The sequence below is a fragment of the Strigops habroptila genome, chromosome 8 (assembly GCF_004027225.2).
Source record: "Strigops habroptila isolate Jane chromosome 8, bStrHab1.2.pri, whole genome shotgun sequence".
NCBI classification, from domain to species: Eukaryota; Metazoa; Chordata; class Aves; order Psittaciformes; family Psittacidae; genus Strigops; species Strigops habroptila.
The window spans coordinates 43,923,581-43,945,212 of NC_044284.2; the positions used below are offsets into that span (position 1 = coordinate 43,923,581).

At 44.8% G+C, this 21,632-nt stretch overlaps 1 protein-coding gene across 5 annotated transcripts in view; it reads left to right on the forward strand.

Moving 5' to 3' along the window:
- The first annotated feature begins 797 nt into the window (after window positions 1-797).
- MTA1 (metastasis associated 1) overlaps window positions 798-21,632 on the forward strand; it is an 82,241-nt gene continuing 61,406 nt past the window's right edge. For all 5 annotated transcript variants that reach the window (XM_030493570.1, XM_030493572.1, XM_030493573.2 and 2 more), the window contains exons 1-3: window positions 798-1,030; window positions 17,016-17,083; window positions 19,419-19,512. In XM_030493570.1, coding sequence (XP_030349430.1) covers window positions 1,003-1,030; window positions 17,016-17,083; window positions 19,419-19,512 — 190 coding nt within the window. In that variant the 5' untranslated portion in view covers window positions 798-1,002. The remainder of the gene's footprint in view (window positions 1,031-17,015; window positions 17,084-19,418; window positions 19,513-21,632) is intronic.

Here is a 21,632-nt window from a genome sequence, read left to right on the forward strand (position 1 = left end):
GAGCTGAGGAGCAAGAGTACTCATCCTGCTCAGCCCAAGAGGCTGACAGCACCTCAGGTCTGCATGTGCCGACTACCAAAGGTGCAGGTTTTTGTTGGGGTGTGAGCTGGCTACGGGTGTGCACAAGGACAGCTGTGTCCATGGAGTGGCCTGTTGTTCCTGCCTGGGGTGGTGACAGCCTGTGGTGGTTCAGGGTGTGTGAGGAAGACTGTGTGTGCGAGTGAGGACAGGTGAGGTCCGCCAAGTACAGGCAATGTCTGTACATGGAGGCTGTGTGTGAATACAGGCACTGTGTGTGCGAGAAGGGCTTCCAGAAGCAGCAGATGTGTGTGTGTGTGAGGTCTGTGTGTGGGCACAGGGGTGGGTGTGCAGAGGGCTGTGAGTGTACCCAGTGTGTGTATATGTGTGGAGGGCTGTGAGTACAGGCAGTGTGTGTGTGCAGGCAGTGTGCTGTGAGGAAGGCTGTTTGCCAGCACAGGCAGATGTGTGTGTGCAGGCAGATGTGTGAGCACAGGTGCTGCCTGAGCGTGTGTGTGTCGGGCTGTACCTGGGGACAGGCCGTGTGTGTGTGTACGTGAGGCGGGCTCAGCCTGTGTGGCGAGGGCTGTGTGCGGGCAGGCGGGGTGCGTGTGTCCGTGTGAGGGCAGCCCGCCTGTGCGCCTCTGTGTGCGGACACGCTCTGCCCGCCCGCAGGCCCCGTGCCCTCCCGCCGGGCGCAGGCCGCGGAGCGCCGCCCTCACACGCTGCGGGCTGGGCGGCGGGGCCGGCTCCTGCTCCTTCCCCCTCTCTCCCTCCCGCCGCCGGGCCCCTCTCTGCCCGGGCCCGCCGCCCCGCCCTCCGCCTCCCTCCCTCCTTGTCGGCCGGGCGGCAGCCGGCGCGGCCCCTTTAATTCCCCCGCTCCCCTCCCCCGCCCGGCCGCTCCAGCCTCCATTTTCCAGCGGATCCGGCACCTGGAGGCGGCGGCGGGAGCGGCCCGCGCCCCGCACCGGCCCCGTCCCGGGCATGGCCGCCAACATGTACCGGGTCGGAGGTAAGCGCCCCCGGGGCCCCGGCCCCGCCGCGGCCCGGCCCGGCCGCGCCTCCCTCCCCTCGCTCCCTCCCGCGTGCGAGCGGCGCCTCGGGGGCCCGGCGGGCCAGGCCCGGGGCGGGGCGGCGGCAGGCCGGGGTTCAAACGGCAGCTGGGGCGGGCTGGGGCCCAGAGGCAGCCTAGGAGGGAGGGGGCCTGTGGCGGGGCGCGGGGCTCCCGAGGGGCGGGCGAGGCGGGAGCGGGGCAGGGGCCTGGTGGGCTGTGGGGTGAGGGGAGGCCTGGCGTGGGGTTAAACGGGGTGAAGGGCTGCCGCGGGGAGCCCCGGTGCGGGCTGTGGGGCGAGGAGCGGGGCGGGACGGGCGGTGTGTTTGGGGGGATGCGGGGCGCGGCGGGGGAGGCTGAGGTGAGAGGTGAGGAGCAGCCCTGTGGGGCCGTTTGGGGGTGGGGGGCGATGGGGCACGCACGGCCCGGGGCTGAGGGTGCGTGGGGGGCTCGGGCAGAGCCGGCCCCGGGGCACGGTGAGGTGGGTTAGCGGGGCTGGGGCGGTGCGGGACAGCGAGAGCCGAGAGGCCGCGGGGAAGCGGCGTTGGGGCGGGCACAGGGATGGGGCCTGGGACGGAGTGGCTGTTTCGATGGGGGTCATGCGAGGTTGTAGGGGTGGGGACCAAGGAGGAGTTGCTGAGATAAGGAGCACAAAGATGGGCAGAGACCGCTGGTAGAGCAGGGGACTGGTGTGAGGCACGTCCTGCAGATCTTGGCCTCCTCTTCCGCACTTGCTGTTTTGTTGTATGCTTTCCCATTAGTCTTCTATTCAGGGCTGCTCTCCTGTCTAAATGTCCTTTGTTTAGGCTCACGTGAAGAGAAAGGAGAGGCAACAGGGTTTGGGACTGTATTTTATGGAATATAAACTGAGGGTGGTCTGGCATGAATTTGTGCTCGGCCATTTTCCTTCATAAAAGCTGTTCTGTGGAGCTTCCTTCTCCCCAGCACTGTAGGATGTGTGGGAAGATGTTTCTGTGGGCTTCTCTCCTCTTCAAAATGCCCTGTTTCTTGTGGAGTTCTGTAAAACCGGAGTAAAGTAAACAAGGGAAAAAATACAGCGAAGGTGGCCAAGCCATCCTGTCTGGCTGCTCTCCATCAACAACTTTCCGCTCTTTGGGCCTACCCTTACTTTGTGCTCTGAAAAATACCACTTCTTTTGTCATGCTCGTACTTTTTTTCTGGTTGCACTTGGTTTTGATAGAGGGATAAGGTGTGCCTCTTGGCTGTCCCTACTTTGGTTCCTGGGTTGCTACAAGCTGAACGTGTGCATGTAGCCTTATGTTGGTTTGGAGATGCTGAAAGTAACAAGACGAAGGGTAAGATGAGTTGTTTAAATTTACAGCTTGGTTCCTGGTGTGACTGGTAAAGAGAGTTGTTTCCTGGATATTATTGTTTGGCATTTAACTTTTTAGGTGCCCGTCATGCGTGGAATGTTGTCTCTAGTATTTTGCATGGCAAAATCTGCACTGTGCACCCCATGGGTGGTGGGAAGGGGCCTCTCTAGATCACTAGGCTGACCTCCTGCTAGAAGCTGTCCCCGGAAAGCAGGGTGTTCAAGGCTGTGTCTAGGCCGGTTATGAGTATCTCGTAAGGACCCTTACTTTGGCTTCTGCCCAGTGTTTGACCATGCTTATGGCAAATATTTGTTTCTCTGGATTTCCTCGTGTTCCAGCTGGTGCCCCTTATCCCTCATCCTATCCCTGCACATCTCTTAGAAGAGTCTGGCCCAGTCTGCACAAAAAAATACCTATGACTCGGTAGTTGTAGATAGCAGGAACATCTCTGCTGAGCCTTCTCCTTCCCGGGCTGAACTAACCTGCCTCTGCGTTTTGTTGAACATCCCATGCTCCAGCACTGACTGCCTCGGTGGCCTCTGCTGGCCTCCTTCCTGTATGTCACTTGTGCTGGAGAGCCCCAGTTGGACTCAGCTCTCCAGTGGTCTTAGGAGTACTTACCAGAGGGGCAGGATGTGTCCCCTCACCCTCCTGGTTGCACTCCTGCTAACACAGCAGTGCTGGCCGCCCTCACTGCAAGGGTGGGCTGCAGGCTCCTGGGCAATTTCTTGTTCTACTAAGAGCCTTCCTACAGAGATGCTATGCCAACAGCATGTACCACCGTAGGGAGTTACCCCACCCCAGATGTGAGGCTCTGCTCTAGCTGTAGTTAAACTTCCTGAGGTTTTTGTCAACTGTTTCCCAACTTGTTGAAGCCTCTCTGAATAGTAGCCCTACCCTGCAACGTGTCATATGCTTCCTCAAGTCCCCAAACTTGTAGAGAGCGTACTCTTGTCTCTATCCAGGTAAGTAAAAAACTTCTTAGGAGGGCTGGCCCCAGTGTTGATCCACGTTGGGTACCTTTCATAACCAGAGGGATGCTATTAGTAACTAGCAGCCAGGTGGAGGTTGTAATGGCTGATCACAGCCCTTCGAGCCTGGCATTCCAGATGGTTTTCCTCCTACCTTTATTATCCCATTATCCAGGCCACACCTCAGCACTTTGGTTTGAAGAATGCCATGGGACACTCTAGCATGGTCTTTTACATGAAGTCAAGGTGTCCAACATCCCCTGCTGTCCCCTCAGCCACAGAGCCAGTCTTTTCATCCTGGAAGGGGAGTCACGTTAGTCAGGTGTGATTTGCCTTTGGTATATCCATTTTGCCTGGTCTCAGTCACCTTCTTGTCCTTCCTATACTTGGAAATGGTGTCCAGGATTTGCTCTGTAACCTTTCTGGGCAGAGGACAAGGCAGCTGGCTGATAGCCAGGGTTACAGTGCTCCGTTATGGTACATATGGATGAAGTCTTGATTTGACATATTACCAAGATCACCATATGGATGCATGCAGCTGTGTCTCTGTTCAGCCTGAGCCAAAGGAGTTTGTATTATTGAATTGTTTTTGACCTCTGGTGCTGGTATGTCCCACTAATGGTTTTGTGCACTGAAGTTGTGTGTGAACTCCAGGGCAGGATTAAATCCTGAATGGGATTTGTGCATAGTCATTTCGTACACTTCCCACTGGAAGACAAACATTCAGCAGATAATCTGTTATTATTCTTGTGGCTGCCGAATTGCGTTGTATGAACTCCAGACCTAACAGCTGCCAAAAGCAGCTTGCTCACTACAGATCAATAATGCTTTTAGAGGTATACGTTGACTCAGAAAAGATGGTTGTCGCTTTTGGCCCAATCATGAACACCATGAATGTTTGCTTTCAGAAGCCAGAAGGTGGATTGTGCTTGTCTGATAAAGACTGATTTAAAATGCATAGTTGACAGCTCTTCCAGAGGACATGGGGTGTCTTGCTCTTTTTCAATGTTGTCATTCCTGGATAGAGGAGCTGAGGAGCCTGCGCTATGGGGGCCGAAGGTGGCATGCAAGTCTTCTCCTCTGTGTTGTGTAGCAGAGTGAGCATGCTGGGGGAAGTTAGGAGCTGCCACTTGAATTGTTGTTAAGCCTCTGTGGGTAAGTTGACTGGTGGCATTGAGTTGCTTAGAGAAGGCAACTGGTTCTCCTGTTTCCTGCCAGGTTTCAACTGGTACATTTCTGATGGAGAGACGGTTGGTTTCCAGTACAAACTGGGCTCATAACCTGCACGGTTCGTGGGGGATGTGAAACTGTTTTTAAATGTGCAACGAAGATGCCAGGGTATCAAATTCCAAAATGCAGCATGGGATCTTGCTCGTTGTCCAGAAGGAAATCCTGGAGTCGCCTGCCTCCAGTGCAGCAGAAATGAAGATTTTCTTAACAGCTGCTGTACAGCCATGAAATAAATGGCAGCGTGATGAGAGTGGGCTGCTTTTGCTTGGAAGGAGTCATGGTGGGCTGGCCTGCTGCTTCATGGAGCGGCCTGGCAGTCTGCACGATCGCAGACCGTATGGGAATGTTGGATAAACACCAGATCTGAGAAGCTTGGGACCTCTGAGATGGAATTTGGGGCCTCTGATGAAAAAATGCATGTGGGAGAGAGATGTTCATTGTTCTAGCTAGTGCCAGGCTCCCCTTTCGGGAGAGTGCTGTGTCAGCTGCCTGGAAGAGAACAGGTCATCTCCTGTCAAAAGACTTTCCAACAGCTATTCTGTCTCCACCTTCTCCGGGAGAGTTTAATTGTACCACAATGAGTATTTCTTTAGTGACAGTAATTGATTGAGCCCTACTGCAGGTTTATGCCCCTATGGCATTCCCTTGATTCAGCGAAACAATGATTTTTGCATTTCCATCTTGCACTGATTTGAGGAACTTAAATTTTTCCACCTTCCCTCCTCCTCACTCTTTGTTTTTTCCTGGATTATTTTTAATCTGCATCAACTACCCAATCTGGTTCACTGTGGGACTGTGTGAACAGCTGAATGGGCTCAGTGGGAGTGCTGGGAACAAGGGGATGGGGAAAGAAAGGAGAGGAAGGATGGAGGAAGAACTACTGAAGCCAGCACTTTTGCTAAGACAAGTGTCAGTTTATGCTTTTAGATGAAAAGCCTTTTATATGTTCTCAACTTGTAAGAGTTAACCACTTGTTGGGGAGCGTTCTCAGCTACAAAATTACCCCAGCTTTTGAGTCTGGTATATTGAAGGTATCTTTATATGGCATTAGGAGATGTGATCACAGGTCAGTCATGCACATATGTGCCAGCTGCATCTGACATGTTTAAAGCAGATGAAAGGACCCCACAGAGCCTGGCACGGACACCTAAGATTCCCAGCAGCTTTCTTCCAGTGCCCTGGAGACTGAAGGTCCACAACTTACTTGGTGGTGTTATTCTTGCTCACTAGATTAGACCTGGTGTTGGTGTTCCTGTCTGTGCTGCAGTCATACTTCTCATTGCAGCATAGCCAGCCCCAGAGTTTTTAAGAATGGCAGGATGACATCACCTCTCTGTTGCTACAGGGTGTTATTAATGTGTGGCTGAGGACCACAGTTCAACCTGCCCTCATCCCGTTACGTACCCCATTTGGCATCCAGACTGTCATGGTAGCACAGGGCTCTTGACATCCAAACTGCTGCCAGACAGCTGTGAGCAGATGGGTGTATTGGTCCTCTTGGCATCACAGTGATGTCAACAACAATTTGCTTTGCTTTTCCTGATGAAGAACTGAGGTACAGACTTGCTAAGGAAGTTCACATAGAAGCATCTTGTGAGTCCAGATCTGGAGCCTGTAATTCAGATAATTGGCTGCAGGGGCATGTGTAAACCCTCTCCTGTCCCTTGCTTTGTTATCAGGGTGTATGTATTTTGGGTTGGAAGAGGGGTTGCTCTGGGATAATTTTGTTTTGGTTGTGTTTGGTGGTAGTGTTTTTTTTATTATTATTACTGGGGTTTTTATTAACTTTCAGCTGAAGTGCAGTATTTGAAGGTAACCTGAGCTGAGAGTGGGTTTAGTGGAGAGAGGTATTAAATAACCATTAAAGGTAATAAAAATGAGAGTTTATTCTTGCAACTTACTAATACGTTTCTGTAGTCATTTGCCCTAATAAATTTAGGACAACTTTTAGCTTATCACCTTTCGGCAACAGCCAGGCATTTGGTTTCTTAATCTTTTCCTTTCATTGTTTATAGTTACACAAGTTTATCTTCTTGTGTTTTACAGTTTTCCTTTCCTTCCCCTTCTCCCCCGTATTGGACTGCTTCAGCATTCATTAGCCTTTAATTGGGAAATGCTGCATGGCGCGGAGCGTGTTGTCAGGCAGCTCAGGTGTGTTTGGGGGCCAGACCTGTAACTGGTGTTGATACACGTTTTGTGGATTTGTAATAGCTCTCAAGCCGTTTGCAGCTGGCAAAATGGAGAGAAAGCACTAAACTTGCTTCTGCCAGAGGCAGGGAAATCAGGCCTCCCCCTTCCTTGTCCCCAGCAGGGTGGTGCTCACCTACTGCCTCGTCTCACTTTCCTTGGCTGCCTCTTTGGCCAAATTGGTGTTGCTGGCCCGTTAGATGGTTCACTGAGCAATGGAGTCAATTTTCTGCTGGGTTAGTGAGTTTAAGCAGCTTCCTGTGCCAGGGTGGCCGGTGGGAGGGCTGGGGTGGGGGCACAGCCTGCGCTGTGGCAGGGGGCTGGCAGTGGTTTGGTAGGCCTGCACCCTGTTGGCAGCCTTTAGAGCCCCGCTGGTCATCTTTGTGTGTTTTGCCTTTCAGTGATGGTGAATAAAAGTCACTTGTTAAGAAATTGTGGGAAAGGGACTTTTAAACTCTTGAAGGATCTTCTTTTGTTTAACTAGTGAGATTTTTGGGTGAGTGTGAGAGATTGTCCTTTCACTAGTTGTTTTTCAGGCAACTTCTGATGTTTAAACATCCTAACTTTAAATAACTATAGAGTCTTAATCTCTTCCCAGTAGGAGAAGACAATAAGGTGGTTGATTGGTTTACTGTTTTTTTACTTTGATTTATAAACTATTCCTCAGCAGTTCGGGGTTGCTTGAAAGTATGGGTATGAACTGTTGGAGGTCACCTCCTCCTAGTTCTGCACATCTTCTGGCAGCAAGTCATCTCTTAAGTCAGTGTTACTTCTGCACCAAGCAAGGAGTTTTTACACTGCATCTTATTACTTTGCAAGATCATTAATTTTTTAAATCCTCAAATAGGTAAGTGACTAAGCCCTCCAGCTGCTTTGCCTCAGTTCCCCATGAAGTTTAGATAACTGGAACTGTTGGGAAAGGTGCTCTTGTACAATATTACTGTTCTAGGTTTTTATTATCTCAGGGCTCACTGCCGTAGATCTAATATACAAAAAGGCCCTGCTTCAGAGCATTCTTAAAGTCTGGTATGATTCCTTCTCTCCTCTTTACTTGTAAAACCAAATTTAGAAGGACCAGTGAAGGACCTGCGAAGCACTGGCGAAGCTTTCAGGCAGTGTGGCCCAGCCCAGAAGGAAACATGCACATGTTCTCCTTTTCCAGATCTTTGGCTGGATCATCTTTAGGAAGGAGAAGTATTCCTGAGGCAATTTTTACTTGACATTGATCAATGAAGTAAAGCGAAGAAGTTAGTTGGCAGCTTTAAAGTGAGTTTGCAAGCGAAAGCAAAAATGTAGGCTTCTCCAGTCTTTTACATGTGTGCTACTCTCAAGCTGTTTAGCCTTCCTAGCGCCTGGGATTTCACAGCTCTGGTGCTGTGCAGTGCCAGATCACCAATCATGATCGGTGGCAAATGTGGCCCATGGTAATGTTTCTGTTAAATTGCACATGATGTGCTCTGGTTAATTTGGGGATTTCATGCCTTTATGCAAGATGTAGGAGGACAGACGATACTTGACTAAGCATAAAGTTAGTGTGTTGTGAGCAGATGATGCCTGATTTAGCACAGAGCTTGTCCTTACGGAGTTAAGTTGTCAATATCTGAGCAAATTTGAACCAGCCAAGTGAGACGGTTTCTGTGGATGTTTCTTTAGGTAGAGGTGTAGATGTAAGGTACGCCTGCTCGCAGGCACTGGTTGCCGTCCTCACATTGCTTCCTGAGCTGGGCTTACACGGCTCAGTGTGGTTGTGCAGTGAAGCACATCAGGGAATTGGTTTGGTTGGGAGACAGTTTTTTGACCGGGGTGTGTTCCTAATCAGGTTTCCCACGTGTGTGCCTGCCTCCTCCATCCAAGGAGAAGATGTCACAACTTGAGGGGGTGGTATGAGAGGGCAGGGGATGAATCAGCCTCACTGGCACTCTTGTTTGAAGAAACATCTGCAAAACTATGGCAGGAGTTTATACTTCATCCATGTTTTACATTGTGAAGTCATGATGTTTTTGATCTGGCATTGAAACCCCTATCTCTGGGCTTAATACACTGTCATACCATGGCCCAAGAAGTTAATTCACATTGACTAATGAAGTGGAACATTGTTGTTCAACCAACCCAAAGGAAAAAAACCGCAACTTTTTTGGTGTTGTTTTGTTCATTTTGCAACTCTTTGAGGTATTTGCAGGGAACATGAAGCTGGTTTCTTGTCATCTTTGATGTTGCCTAAATATCTTGTGGAAAAATAATGTTTTTCTTATCTATCCTTAGCAATGAGAATTGCAATGGAACAGGCGGTTCTCTTGGCTGCTAGAGAAGACTGTTAGGGTGCAGTTTGAGGATATTCCTCTCCTATGTCTGTTCCCCCTCACCCCCGTGATTTAAGGAGTTCTCTTATTAGTTTTTCCATCTGCTCAAGTGTTTCTCTGGTTCTTCTGTAAGTTAGACAATCCTAGTCTTCCCTTACAGCCCACCTTAGGGGAAAGGTTTTTGGTTTTAAGAACTGTATGGACTGTTTCCATGGGCCGTTTCATGGTATTGTCCCACAAAGAGGTGTACTGGTGCAGCTGAAGTTACATACGCTCACAACTTTGCTACTGTGGAAAATGTTTGTATAGCTACATCCTTGGGATTTGAAGTGGCAGAAGGAGAGGCTTTGTGTTGAGTGGTCTTTGAATCATGCTTAGATATCCCATGTAAAGCAGAGAATAAAAAAATGGTTCTCCAGGAATATTTGTTGTATACTTGTCCTATAGGAAGCTGGAGGGAGTTGACTTAGTGAACTTAAAGGGTCAGAGACACATACAAGTGTGCCTCAGTTATAGCTGGGATGTTGGGAGTGGATTAATTGAAATGGGTTTCCTTGTACTGCCGTATAATTGATTTCTAGCAGCAGAATTGCTTCTTTATCCTCAGGGTAGTACTTTGGAAGCTTAATTTTATTTCCAGGATTCTCAGAAATTCTCTTTTCAAGTCTTGTTTGTACACAGTCTCCATACCTTACCTTTAAGCTGGCATCACTAATAGCAGTTACTTCAGCGTGGCATAGTTCTTGTCTAAGAAGAGTGACCCATGAAGTACAGCTGACACCCATCGCCTCTTTTTCACAAGAACCAGCAGGTTACTGTTCTTTACTTTTTTCCACAGATCTTCTGCAACTGAAGACAGCTACCAGTGCTGTGAGGAACAGAAATAAGGATGTTGAATTGGTCTAAAATTCGTGTTTTCTTCCATGGGGTGGTTCTTCCCCTTCTTCTCTTCCAACTCCTTTGTCATTTTGCACTTTTACTGGGAAACGTACCGTATGTATGAACTCAGTGTCTCATCCAGAGCTGAGATCTTGACTCTCTAGATTGTTGCTGCTAGGCAGAATACCTACCTTCTTCCCCAGCAGAGGGGATAAACGTTTGGCAACATACTTGGTCATAATGAATCAGATCAGAAGTTAATAGAGTCCAAGACCTGCCTTGAACAGAGCTGACAATAGAGGTGTCGGGAGGTTCATAAGAAAGCAAGCTCTTTTGATAATGCCCCCAAACACTGCAGGATCTCCAGTGATTTGCTTTAAAACCTAGTCTATTAATTGTTTCTGAAGTGGGAACCATTTCATATCTCTAATTGTCTGTCTTACTGTCTCACTTTCTCTTGTAGTTATAGTATCTATGTTTTTAAGATAGGGAACAGTGATCGGAACTTAATTATCTTTGAGACTTCTGTCCCTCTGTGAAATGTTTTAAACAAAGGGTTCTGGAGTTAATGGGGAAGAACTAATGGATGGATAATGGAGTTGCATAAACCTTGTTTCCCTGAGAATCAGAAAAAAAAAATGATACGAGGTAGCTGAACAGGAATTTTTCTTCCCCTTTTGACATGACAGAAAACAAAGAACAGAAGACCTTTGGGAAGTTCCAAATCACTTAATGTTTCAGAGTTTAAACTGGATCAAGCAGCTTTCAGTTTGTCCAAGAAAGTTGCATGTCATTAACTTTAGATGGGTTTTTTTCTCCAAAAGAGTAAAGAATATTTCTTAGCTTGAGTAGAGTTCTATGTGGTAGATATTTGAGGTTTTGTTTGTAACCATTACAGGTCCTTCCTAGGTTTGGTGTGGCATTTTTGTTTCATTGTTTTGGTTTTGGTGGGTTTTTCTTGTAGCATCTCCTCCTACATGAGAAGAGCTTGCACTGATAAAAGTTTGTATGAACTTTTTTGTAGGTCCTGTAGTCCTGTTACATGGACCTTGCCGTGAGTCCCTTCTACTTCAGGGCTACGGTTTGGGGAATATTGAATCTGGATTTTTGGAGGCAAGTGAGAAAATGATACGTAGGTTTCATCTCAAAACAGCCAAGTTATTTTGACTGCCCCTTTCTAGGTGCAAGTTACATACATTTGGAAGAAAATAAAATGTGAACATTTTGTTTACCATATGAATGTGTTCCTTGATCAAGAAACAAGAGCAAAGCTCGCTTGAGTTAACTGAGGTACCTCAACCTGTCCTTACGATAATTTTAGTGATGGTTTGCTGTTAACTGCATGGAGATTTTTGCAGGAGACAGTGCTTGCTTTTGCCGTGTCCCTCACTAAGTGGCTGTAGGTATTTCAGATGCTGTGTGCTTGGCTTGTTGTTCCATTTCCACTCCTTTTTCAGGGAGCGGAGTGGCAGTAGGGGTGTGTTGCCCATAGCACAGCAAGCTGAGGACAAGGCAGCATGTATCCTGTCTGTGTAGTAGCCACAAATACTGCTGTCCAGTACATACAAGTTGAACTTGTGCTGACAGTATATCTTTAATACCTTTGATCTGTGAAACTGTAAATACCTGGTTCATGTATACCACCAGGTGTATTGGACCTCATAGCAACAGAAACAACTGTTTCAGTTTTGCATTTCTGGTAATGAAAATACTGTGCTGGTAAGGCTTTCTGTCTTGAAACTCTATCTGTTCTGTAGCTAAACATTTCATCAGGTGACGTCTGCTGTGAGTGTTGCTGTGTTTTGAACAGCCAGAAGGCAATGGGACCTGGACTCTGCCAGGTGAGAGTGCTTGACTTGCAGGCTGAAAGCAGTGTAGCCCCTCCAGCTTCCTTTTACACAAGAACATAGATCAGGAGGGATTGTGTTATCCAAAATGTAAAGCGATTGACAGATTCAGGACCAAGCTGCTGAAAAGCTTACTGAAAGAAACTGGCCCAGAGTTGAATTGGAAACCCAGAGTATGAGGAGGCATGTATTTCCTGTAAGAGAAGTCATAAAGTAAGCAGGTCATCTTAAGTTTATGCACTCTCTTGACACTCATCTTTAATTCAGGGCAGCAGCTTTGTGGTTTGGGCAGGGGAAATACTTGCAACTGTGAAGTTGCTTCTTTATCACATGTCTGGAAATGCACATTGTGCCCGACAGCGGTAGTGAGTGTGGGAAGGGGAAGGCTTCAGACTTCCTTGTGTCCCAAGTACATCTGTAGGCTGATGCTGTATGCAGTGTGTAAGACTTTCTGGAGTTAAGGTAGGGATTGTTCAGCAAGGTCAGTCCTCAGCACTTGTAGCTTGAAAGGCAGATGTAACTTGGGAAGGATAAAAATACTTTTGGGCTTTTTTGCAACTTGATCGCCTAAAAGCCCATAAGGTTATTAGGTAGCTCAGACATGTCTAATCTTATAAACATATGACCTCTAGACAGTGTGTGTTCTTTCTTTTGCGGTACTCCCTCTTGATTTTCTTTTCCATGGACTGATGTAGACTTAATCAGCAGCTGACATGAAGAGGGCAGAGGGAGAAGCTGTTTTGCAGTAGTGTCTTAAAAGGATATGAGAGCAAAAAGAAAGTTTGTTTACTGCTAATTGAGAACAACTATTTTACTGCCTTTGTGGCAAATTTCTGTAGGCTGTCATTCTGTTGCAAGTATGCTCCTTTCTGTGTGTTCTAGCAGTTCAGTACCTGTGTAATACAGCATCGCTTTCTAGTAAGTTACACATTTTTTTCAACTACAGGAAAAAAAATGAGCTATAAAGGAGTTTGGTGTAGATTTAATTATGGACGTACTTCTGCTCTGTAACAGTGAGGCAAAAGGAAGAAAAACATCTTGAGTTTGAGTCAGAAGGTTATGATATGTGTGATGGTCCTTACTGTCTTATGGTATTGCCACGCTCCTCAGTCATTGTTTTAGCCTGATCACAGATAATTCTGTAACGTGCATGAGCGATGCTGTTAATTACAGTGATGTGGATGCATGGCTGATTAATTCAGGGACTGTTAGTTTAAACTGCAGGCTGTTGTGAAGGTATGGGATTGAATCGCCAGCCTGAGCCAACCTTTGTTCAGGCAGTTTGGTGGTAAGGGGTGAGCTTCATGTGTTTTATGGTGGTTGCTGTTTGTAAGGACACACGCTGTGCTTGTGGGCTGCAGGGTGGATAGGCTAGTCCTTTTCTTCAGTTGTGTAAGTAGGAGAGCAAATAAATTAGCAAGGATCGCTAATTGAAGGGTCTGACTTGCTTTGCTTGCTGTGAGGCTCTACTTTTCTGTCCCTAGACCTTATATTTCATTTTAGTGTACTCTTTCCTTCCTGTTCTGCGGTAGGAGCTGAGATGCGTTTCTTCCTGTTGTTTAGAGGTCTGTTAATTTTGTCTCTTTCCCTATCCTCTCTTTCAGCCTCGGGCACAAAGACTCTGGCACTTGTGCACATGTAGGATGTCTCCCATTGTAAACTGGATTGCTGGGACACTGTAGAGGGTTTCTGTTACCCAGTGCATCTGTGTGTGTATGGAGTTGTAGCTACTGTCCTGAAAGCAAAAGGAATAGTATTAGTTGGGTAGGCAGTATGAGAAGGATGCTCTTCCATTGTATGGGGAGGAAGCTGGAGATGAAGGGGAACTGCAGCTCATGGGGAAAGGAGGTGTTTTGGAGTCTAGGGGTCAGCGGAGCATGGTGGTGTACCTCCTTTAAACCTGGTGTGCAGGAAACCAACCTTCATGGGTTTTGTTGCTTGTGGAATAATTTTAAGAGTGCTCTCACCTGCTAGAGCATCATTTTGGAGAGTGGTTTGTTGAACTTGAAATTTCCTTGTTGTACGTGTGGAACAGTGAGTAACTCAAGCATTTCTCTGTGCAGGATAGCATTTTAATTTTAGTTAAGTATTTGAAATCTCTATGAAAAATGCAAATTACTCCCCTCTGACCTGCTCGCATTCTGGTTTATGTGATTTGCAGTGCGCTCTGCATTACTTGCAGAGAGGAAGAAACCCTTTCCCAGGTAATTTGAGTAATGGGAAATAGGTCTTTATTAGGTGCATAGCTACTGGTGATATGCTTAACATAGTTGTGGGCTTAGTCTAAAACGTGGATGAGATGTACTGGGCTGTGCATTTGTGACATGATGAAGTCATCAAGCACTGGTCTAAGTATGCACCTCCACACTGTGTCATGTGTCAGCTCTTGAAGCATCCCATGGGACAGCTTTGGTTCTGCAGTGAGCAGTTGGCTGTTTTGTGTGAGCTTTGTTCACAGTTGCTGATCACGGAGTGCAGGTTTGGGGATGTTCCTCTGCTGAGCAAAACAAATGTTTGGGGGGGTTTATTATTCAAAACTGTTGGATGCCACCGTGAGCTGTTCTTTGGTAAACCATTCATCTGTGATAAGCTTTCTGTAAATCCATGCCAGATTTTACAATCAATAAATGTTACATGAAAAATGGAGTTGATGTTCACTTGAGGTAGGAAATGTGTCTGTGAGAGTATATGCACATATGCGCATGCAAAAAAAGCTCTTAGTCACCTGAAACCTATGGAATTAGCAACAAAGTTGTATTTTTGGGGCAGAGATTGACATTTCCTTTACTTTTCATTTTTCATTTTTAGTCACAGTGTTCACAAATGTAAGATTTTTGCATCAGCCTCATCCAAACTGCCTGAAGTGAGGGGTAGCAGGTTGTCTTCGGTGTAATGAGAGGGCTGGAGGGAAAGAATTCATCCTTTCTTCGGGTGGTGGAGCCTTGAGAAGTGGCCAGTGAGCACGGAGGTACCTCAAAGCTTCTGCATCCTCCACTGCTGCACCTTTGTTGTGCCATGGATGGTTCTGCTGCGGGGTAAAAAGATTTCCCTTTACTCTGCTGATCTGTAAATTGCTTAATGCCCATCGTCGTTTCAGTCAGCAGTTGTTATTGCTGGAGCTGCGCAATATCTGTTTGGTTTTGGGACTTCTGGTCATAGTAATGTTGAGCCTGTTGTTTCCTGTTTGGTGCTTAGGAGTGGAAATTTAGGATCAGGTTACTTGGGTTTTTTAACTATTTCTGGAAACTTTGTTTTCTACAACTCAGATGTCGAATCTGAATTCCTCAGATGAGACCGTTCTCCAGTCTAAACCTGCAAGGAAGTGACATTTAGGAAGACACAACTCTTGCAGTTGGGAGGGAAGTTTTGGAGTTGCTCAGATGCATGTTAGTGTGGGTGAAAATGGCTGATGATTAGTCTGAGAAGTGTGGAGCACTGAATGCACAAAATTATATATATAAAAAAATAGTGACTGTTTCTATGCTTCGTTAGCCCTGGTTGCAGTATGCATGGTTAGATGACCCCAGGTGTGCACTGTTTGAGGATTGGCATCTCACACAGCCTCATCACTCACAACTTCAAGACCGTGTTGAGACTTCATTGCAAGGTGTCCTTGCAACTCATGGCACATGACACAGGTTTTGGAAAGGCAAGACCTTGGAAACTTTTTTCTAATTCTCGGGATTGTATCCCCTGGGATTCTCAGCTTGTGACCTCTCTCCTAAGGCACCCCAGCCCTTTTGAAGGGACATGGACACTCAAGTTGCTGGCAGGTCGGGCAAGCTGCAGTTCCTGCTGGGTCACTGGCCCAGCCGTCGCTGTTGTGCTCCTGTGTCTCACATAGCAGGTAGCTTGGCCTGTTAACTCCAGGGACACCTACAGATAACGGGAGCTAAAGCAGTAGTCTCAGAATCTCAGTGTCAGGAGCTTGAGCAGCTCGACCTGGGGAATTTGAAGGGCTGCTGCAGGACATGATGCGTGAATGCTCTGGTATCTCCCTGGACACCCTGAGGATAAGAGGGGAATGGTTAACTCATGGTACAGGTCTTCAGGAGCAGAGGCCTATGGGGGTGTCTTCCTTCCTCTGGACTGGGGAGATGGTCAGAATATCTCTGATACCAGCTGCCCTTTTAACAAGCATTTTGAGGAGATTGATGCTAACAGCATCAGTAGTTGTCTCCATTTACAAAAGGCAAGCACCGCTAAAAACCCATTCATCATTGGAGCATCACGCTGATGTCTTCATTGCAGAAGAAGTCATGCCCAGGAGCTATAGGTCTTTCCATAGCTTTGTTTTCACTCCAAACATGAATGAGCTGGGAAATCTGAAGGGAAATTGTCTTGAATTTAGTAGATGATAGTCTTGAAGGAATAGTTGTTGGATCTGCATGCAAGGTCAGCGCCTGAGGGTGTGTGGCTGCAGCAGGGAGGTGAATTCAGGCCTCTTTTTTGCCTCACTTAAGGCTTAGGGTTTGGCTTCTGGAGTATTGGGAGGTAAAGGCCAAGTCTATTCAGGACTCTTGAGATTCCATTTCCTTACCTGTAAAAAGGAATGTTTAAGCTTGGAGCTCAGTAATACCAAATAATTTATATGTATGTGTATATATATATATGTATCTCCTGCTTGACAATATTAATATTACGGACCTGTTTGGTTTACTATACGGACTTTTGTTGAGAGTATTCTGGGATTACATTGGTGTAAAAGACCAGGAAGTAGGGAAAAAGATAAAGGAGAAAGAAAGAATGAAACTGTTTGTACTCTAAGTAAATGGGCAATGTGTGTAAGATGAGCTGGAGTGGAAAAGGAAAGATCATGTGTATTGCTGGTGAGAAGTGGCTGGGTTTTGATAAGAGGAAGCAAGTAAAGACAACAGTGTGATCAAAGTGGAAATAATCTGATCAGAGAGAGAATGAAGATCATATGATTTGCTTTCAAGGCTGGTGGTAGAGCATCGAATTTTTTTTTCCCCTGAAAGTGAGTTTATTGCCTTCAGATTGCACTAATAAATGTTCCTTATACTGGCGTGGGGTTTTTATTTCCTTTCTTACAATCCTGGATTTCATAGGAACATTTGAAATACTGGTTGTTCCAAGAAATGAATTTGCTGTGGTGTCTCTAACAGGTATGCATGTGAGGTTTTGATTCAATTTTTTTAGCAGTTCATATTTTAAAGAGCTTTTTTTCTTTTTGTCAGATTATGTCTACTTCGAAAATTCTTCAAGTAACCCGTATTTAATACGAAGAATAGAAGAGCTCAATAAGGTAAACAAGTTTTTCCATCAAGTCTTTGAAGTTAATTGAATTTATGATCTGTTCGATTTGATTAAAATCAAAACAATTCTTTAGCAGTTTTCTGGTAATTAGAAGCTTAAAAATACTTTTGTTCTAATAGTTTTCTGGAATGCTTTGAGACCTGCTGGATTGTTCTCCTTTGGTACGAAAGGACTGCGTGTCAGTGGTAGGTCATTCTCAAGGTGGTTATGCCCAGCTGTAGGGCAGGAGATTTCTGCAGTTCTTCAATCCTGTGCCAGGATCATGCGATATGAAGATAATAGTTTGCCTAGAGGATGGAGAGCTTTGTAATTTGATCTCTGTTGGGGAGACTTGTTCAACAGGAAGGTTGGGAGCTATTATCTGCTTCCTCAGACTTTGTCTTTGCTGGTTGTCCTTTGGGCCGGTGTATTATTTCATCTGCCAAATTTCCTATTTATTGGATCTAAAAGGGAAGCATGGTAGCTTGTATGTGGGAAGCCAGCTGAAGTCCTCGATGCTGAAATTTTACCTAGTTAAGAGGGGGAAGAGTGTTCTGAAGTTGTTAGCTGTATCCTAAACATGCCGCTTTCTCAAGTTTAGTACCAGCATGTCCATTGCAGTCTCTCCCTGCCCCTGAAGGAATATGACATCGCTGGTTTGGATTTGAATTTAAATTAACTGAGTAAAATTAGGTCTTTTTCTTCAGCCACCAGTGATGGAAACATAGGTCTTTCTAAAACAGCTACTTGGAAGAGAAAATGCATCAATATAATGACAAAGACAGAACCTGAAGGCTAGGATATCTTTGTAACCCCTGCTTTTTAGTGGAGGTCTTTTGCAGAAATACTTTTGTCTCTCCTCCGTTAATGAAACAAGAGCAAGTTCTTAAAGTGTTCCCAGTGGATCCATAGCCATGAGGTTATCAATAGTTATATTCCACAAGTTACAGGGTGCAGGTCACTTTCTAGGAGAGAGTTGTTTTTCCCTCTTCATTTCCCCCCCCTTTGAAAAGAAGAACTTTCAGCCTGGATCTCTCATCTTGGTGCAACTCTTGCTTGAGCTGTAGTTTCCCTGATTCATACTTTGAAATAAGTCTTTCAGGTTGAAGTGAATTGTGTATCTTGAGTTACCTTTTTTTCACTGAGTGTAAATGAAGCCTGGGCAATTAAACGAAACACAGAATTCTACATTGTAGCTATCTGTGTTTTAACAAGATGGCTCCTGCCTTTGTGTTTTGGTTCCTCAAAATTCAAAAGTTCTGAATTATTTAACAAAAAAGGGAAGAAGTTCCTCAGGCTCTGTACCAAAAACTGTTAGGCTGCAAGGGCAAATATTTGTGTTGATTGTTGTGGGTTTTTTGTTGGTTTCATTGGGGTTTTTTGGTTGGTTGGTTTTTTGTTTTGGGTTTTTTTTTCCCTTTTCTTTCTTTGTGTTAGAATACTCATAGTATAAAAAATGAAACTTTTCCTCCATTCACATCTTAGCATCAAACTTCTAGTTTCTTCAAGGCCTCGTCAGTAGTACAATACAACTCCTTGAAGTGACATTTTCATTATTTTCTGATTTATTTTAGAGGCAGTACGTTGGCTGGGGCTGTTACAAACCAGTAGGTATATTTTCCCTAGAGTTTGTATAAATGCACTTTCACAGTTTGGCAGGTGCCATCTTACGAGTGATTGATGATCACATTTTAAGAGATTTAGGAAAAAAATCCCAAACCTTTCAAAAGTTCAGACCTTTCTGTATGTTGTCAGTGGTGCAGAGTTTATTTCCTAGTACAGCTTCCTTGGTTCTCCTTTTTGAATGATTTTTTTAGTGTTGGTCATTGTTTAGCTTGCCAGTGCTATCAGGGAAAGAAAACCTTTTGTGAAAGTAATAATGGCCGGGTTCTTTTGCTTTCCTACTGTCCTACAGAGCTTGGAGAACAGCATAAACGTGAATTCTGTTGTTACGTTTCACAGCTTTTTTTTTATTAGGATTTTAAAAATGCTTTTGAGTTCAACATAATGTAGGCCTTACCTGAAAAGTACCAAAGTGGCATGTAAATACGTTGTAACTGCAGGTAAGTGGTATTTCTTGCCACTGTAACTGCTGAAAATAGTGATCCCACAGAAACAATTGGGAGGGAAAGGCCAAACTTTGTTTCCCTACCCTGGAATGGATCACACCAGAGTCTGTGTGTTGTTAGATTAAGTGTGTGCAGCTGGAGGGTGTTAGAAGGTAGAAAGTACAAGAGCTATGTAGCTTTTGTACAAAATTCCACATTATGTATGATGTTTCTAGTTTGGTGCACATACAGTTCAGTTCTTGATTTGTGCTCAATGTTTCTTTTTTCCTGTTTCAGACTGCCAATGGAAATGTGGAAGCAAAGGTGGTATGCTTCTACAGAAGAAGAGACATATCAAGTACACTTATTGTATTGGCAGACAAACATGCAAGTAAGCTTGTTTGTTTTTAGATTTCTTCTACACAAAATTGCCAAACTTGGATAGAACTTTGATGTTACAATTACAAGTATCAGTATTATTATTCGTAAATGTCCTTATTATTCTCAGACAGGACATAAATTTTCAGTTAGGGCTCAGTAAAGTCATCTGACTTGCTTCACAGAAGTGAATTTCTTCATTTTGGGGATGAGAAGTATTTTCCCTGTCTCATATAGTACTTCTCATTAATTACTTAGTTTGGTTAGTAGATTAAAAAAGAAACAAAACAAACACACCCCACCCCCCCAAAAAAAAATTAAAACTTTTTTTATGAGTAGATAGACTGATCATAGGAAACCGACTTGAAACTTTGCTAACAGAAATTCTCTTTAAATTCCAACATTATGTCACTATTTGTAGTGACATAACTTTCATCAGTATGCACACTTTAAAAGCACTGAATTTCAGGACATGATTTCAGTATTTTGAATCTTTTGAGTCCTTTTGTTAGGAAAAAAAGAAAGGCTGCGCTGAGATGAGACTTGAAAACTTTTTTTGAATGCTGTAGTTACTTAAAAAATCAATTAAAAAGCATGAAATTAAACTATCATAAAATTCAGGGAGCTGTTCGTGCTACCTTGCATCAGCCTCCCTTGCCTGTGTGCTGCGTAACTAATTTCTTGCTTTTTATCATTTTGCAGAATGTTTTGTTAACTTGTGTTGGCATTTACTCCTCTCCCAAGTGGATCAGAGGCATGTGAGATACCTCGCTGAGTAGAGATGGAAACTTAGCTCTCAACAAAAACTTAGCATTTACAATTCTCTTTCAATTATACAAACTGTTTTAAAATGCTAGAAAGTGCATACAAAAAATAGTGCTGTGTCAGTACAGATTAGATGCTTGCCTATATAAATCTGTAAGGCTGCAAAAAAAATTCGGATGGTTTAAAAAAAAACCCCACAAATTCCACCCCCGACCTCCCCACCCCCAATACCTAAGAAGCTGCTGTAGATCTGTACATTATAAATTAGAAAGGAGGAGAGCAGGGCACACTAGCTGGCTCTCACGGAGAGTATCTGTCTTCAGAGAAGAAATAGTGCAACATGCTACGTGATGTTGGGCACTCGATCTAGGGTGCTTCCAGCAAGTTTGACTCCATTTTAGTTGCCAGTGAGGATTAGATTTAGTTTCATTACACCTTCCTCTGCCAATTCAGCATCTCTGTTGTCCCATTCTTGCAAAATGATGGACACAGTGCTAACAAAACAGTTATGAAACCAGACATGTTTAAAGGGAGAAAAAGACTAAGCAGGTGGAGTTACTAAACTGTTTTTACTTCTAAATAGTGGAGTTCAGATTGCTTAAAATTCAGCAAAAAGCATGGACAACCATATCAATCCTTGTAATTCAAGGCACATACATTAATGAAAAAGAATCAATAAGATCTGAGCATGTCAAAATTATGACTTGGCTGCCAAGCAGCATTGTCTTTTAATGTGCTTTTTGGTGTATGTATGAATAGACTGTGATGCATATGTAATAGAGATCTACATAGTTGTACTGTATGGGGATTGATTAAATCAGATTAAATCAGGTACTCAGTTTTAACAGTATTGTCTTGCTATATTCTCAGTGCTGTAGTGCCATTGGGGAAAGCATGCAGCAAAACTAGCCCCTTGTTGATAAATTTGAATGTTTCGTGTTGTAGATTCAAGTCCAAATGAGTCTCTCCATTGCAACCATACCTTGGGAGAAAAGTCACATGGCATTGAGATGACATTTGGCTGTGTTGCCAGACTGTGGTAGCAAAGCTTTTTTGGTACCTCTTCAGTGCGCAGTATTATCAGAGAATACTGAAGCTTAGTAGAAGCTTCACCATAAATAACATGACTATTGATTCCTTCGTCTGTGTCTCACTTCACTAGATTTAGTAAAGGAAGCAGGTCAGAATGGTTCAAAGAAACGCATGTCTGAGGCTGAAAATGGAAAATATTTGAACTCATATAAATACTCTTTGAACCTGCAAAGGCTGATGTTTTTTGGTTTGTTGTTTTTTGGGGTTTTTTTTTGTGGTAAGAAATTGAAAGGTTTCTTTTAATGCAAACAAGTAAACCATTGTTCATATTCATAC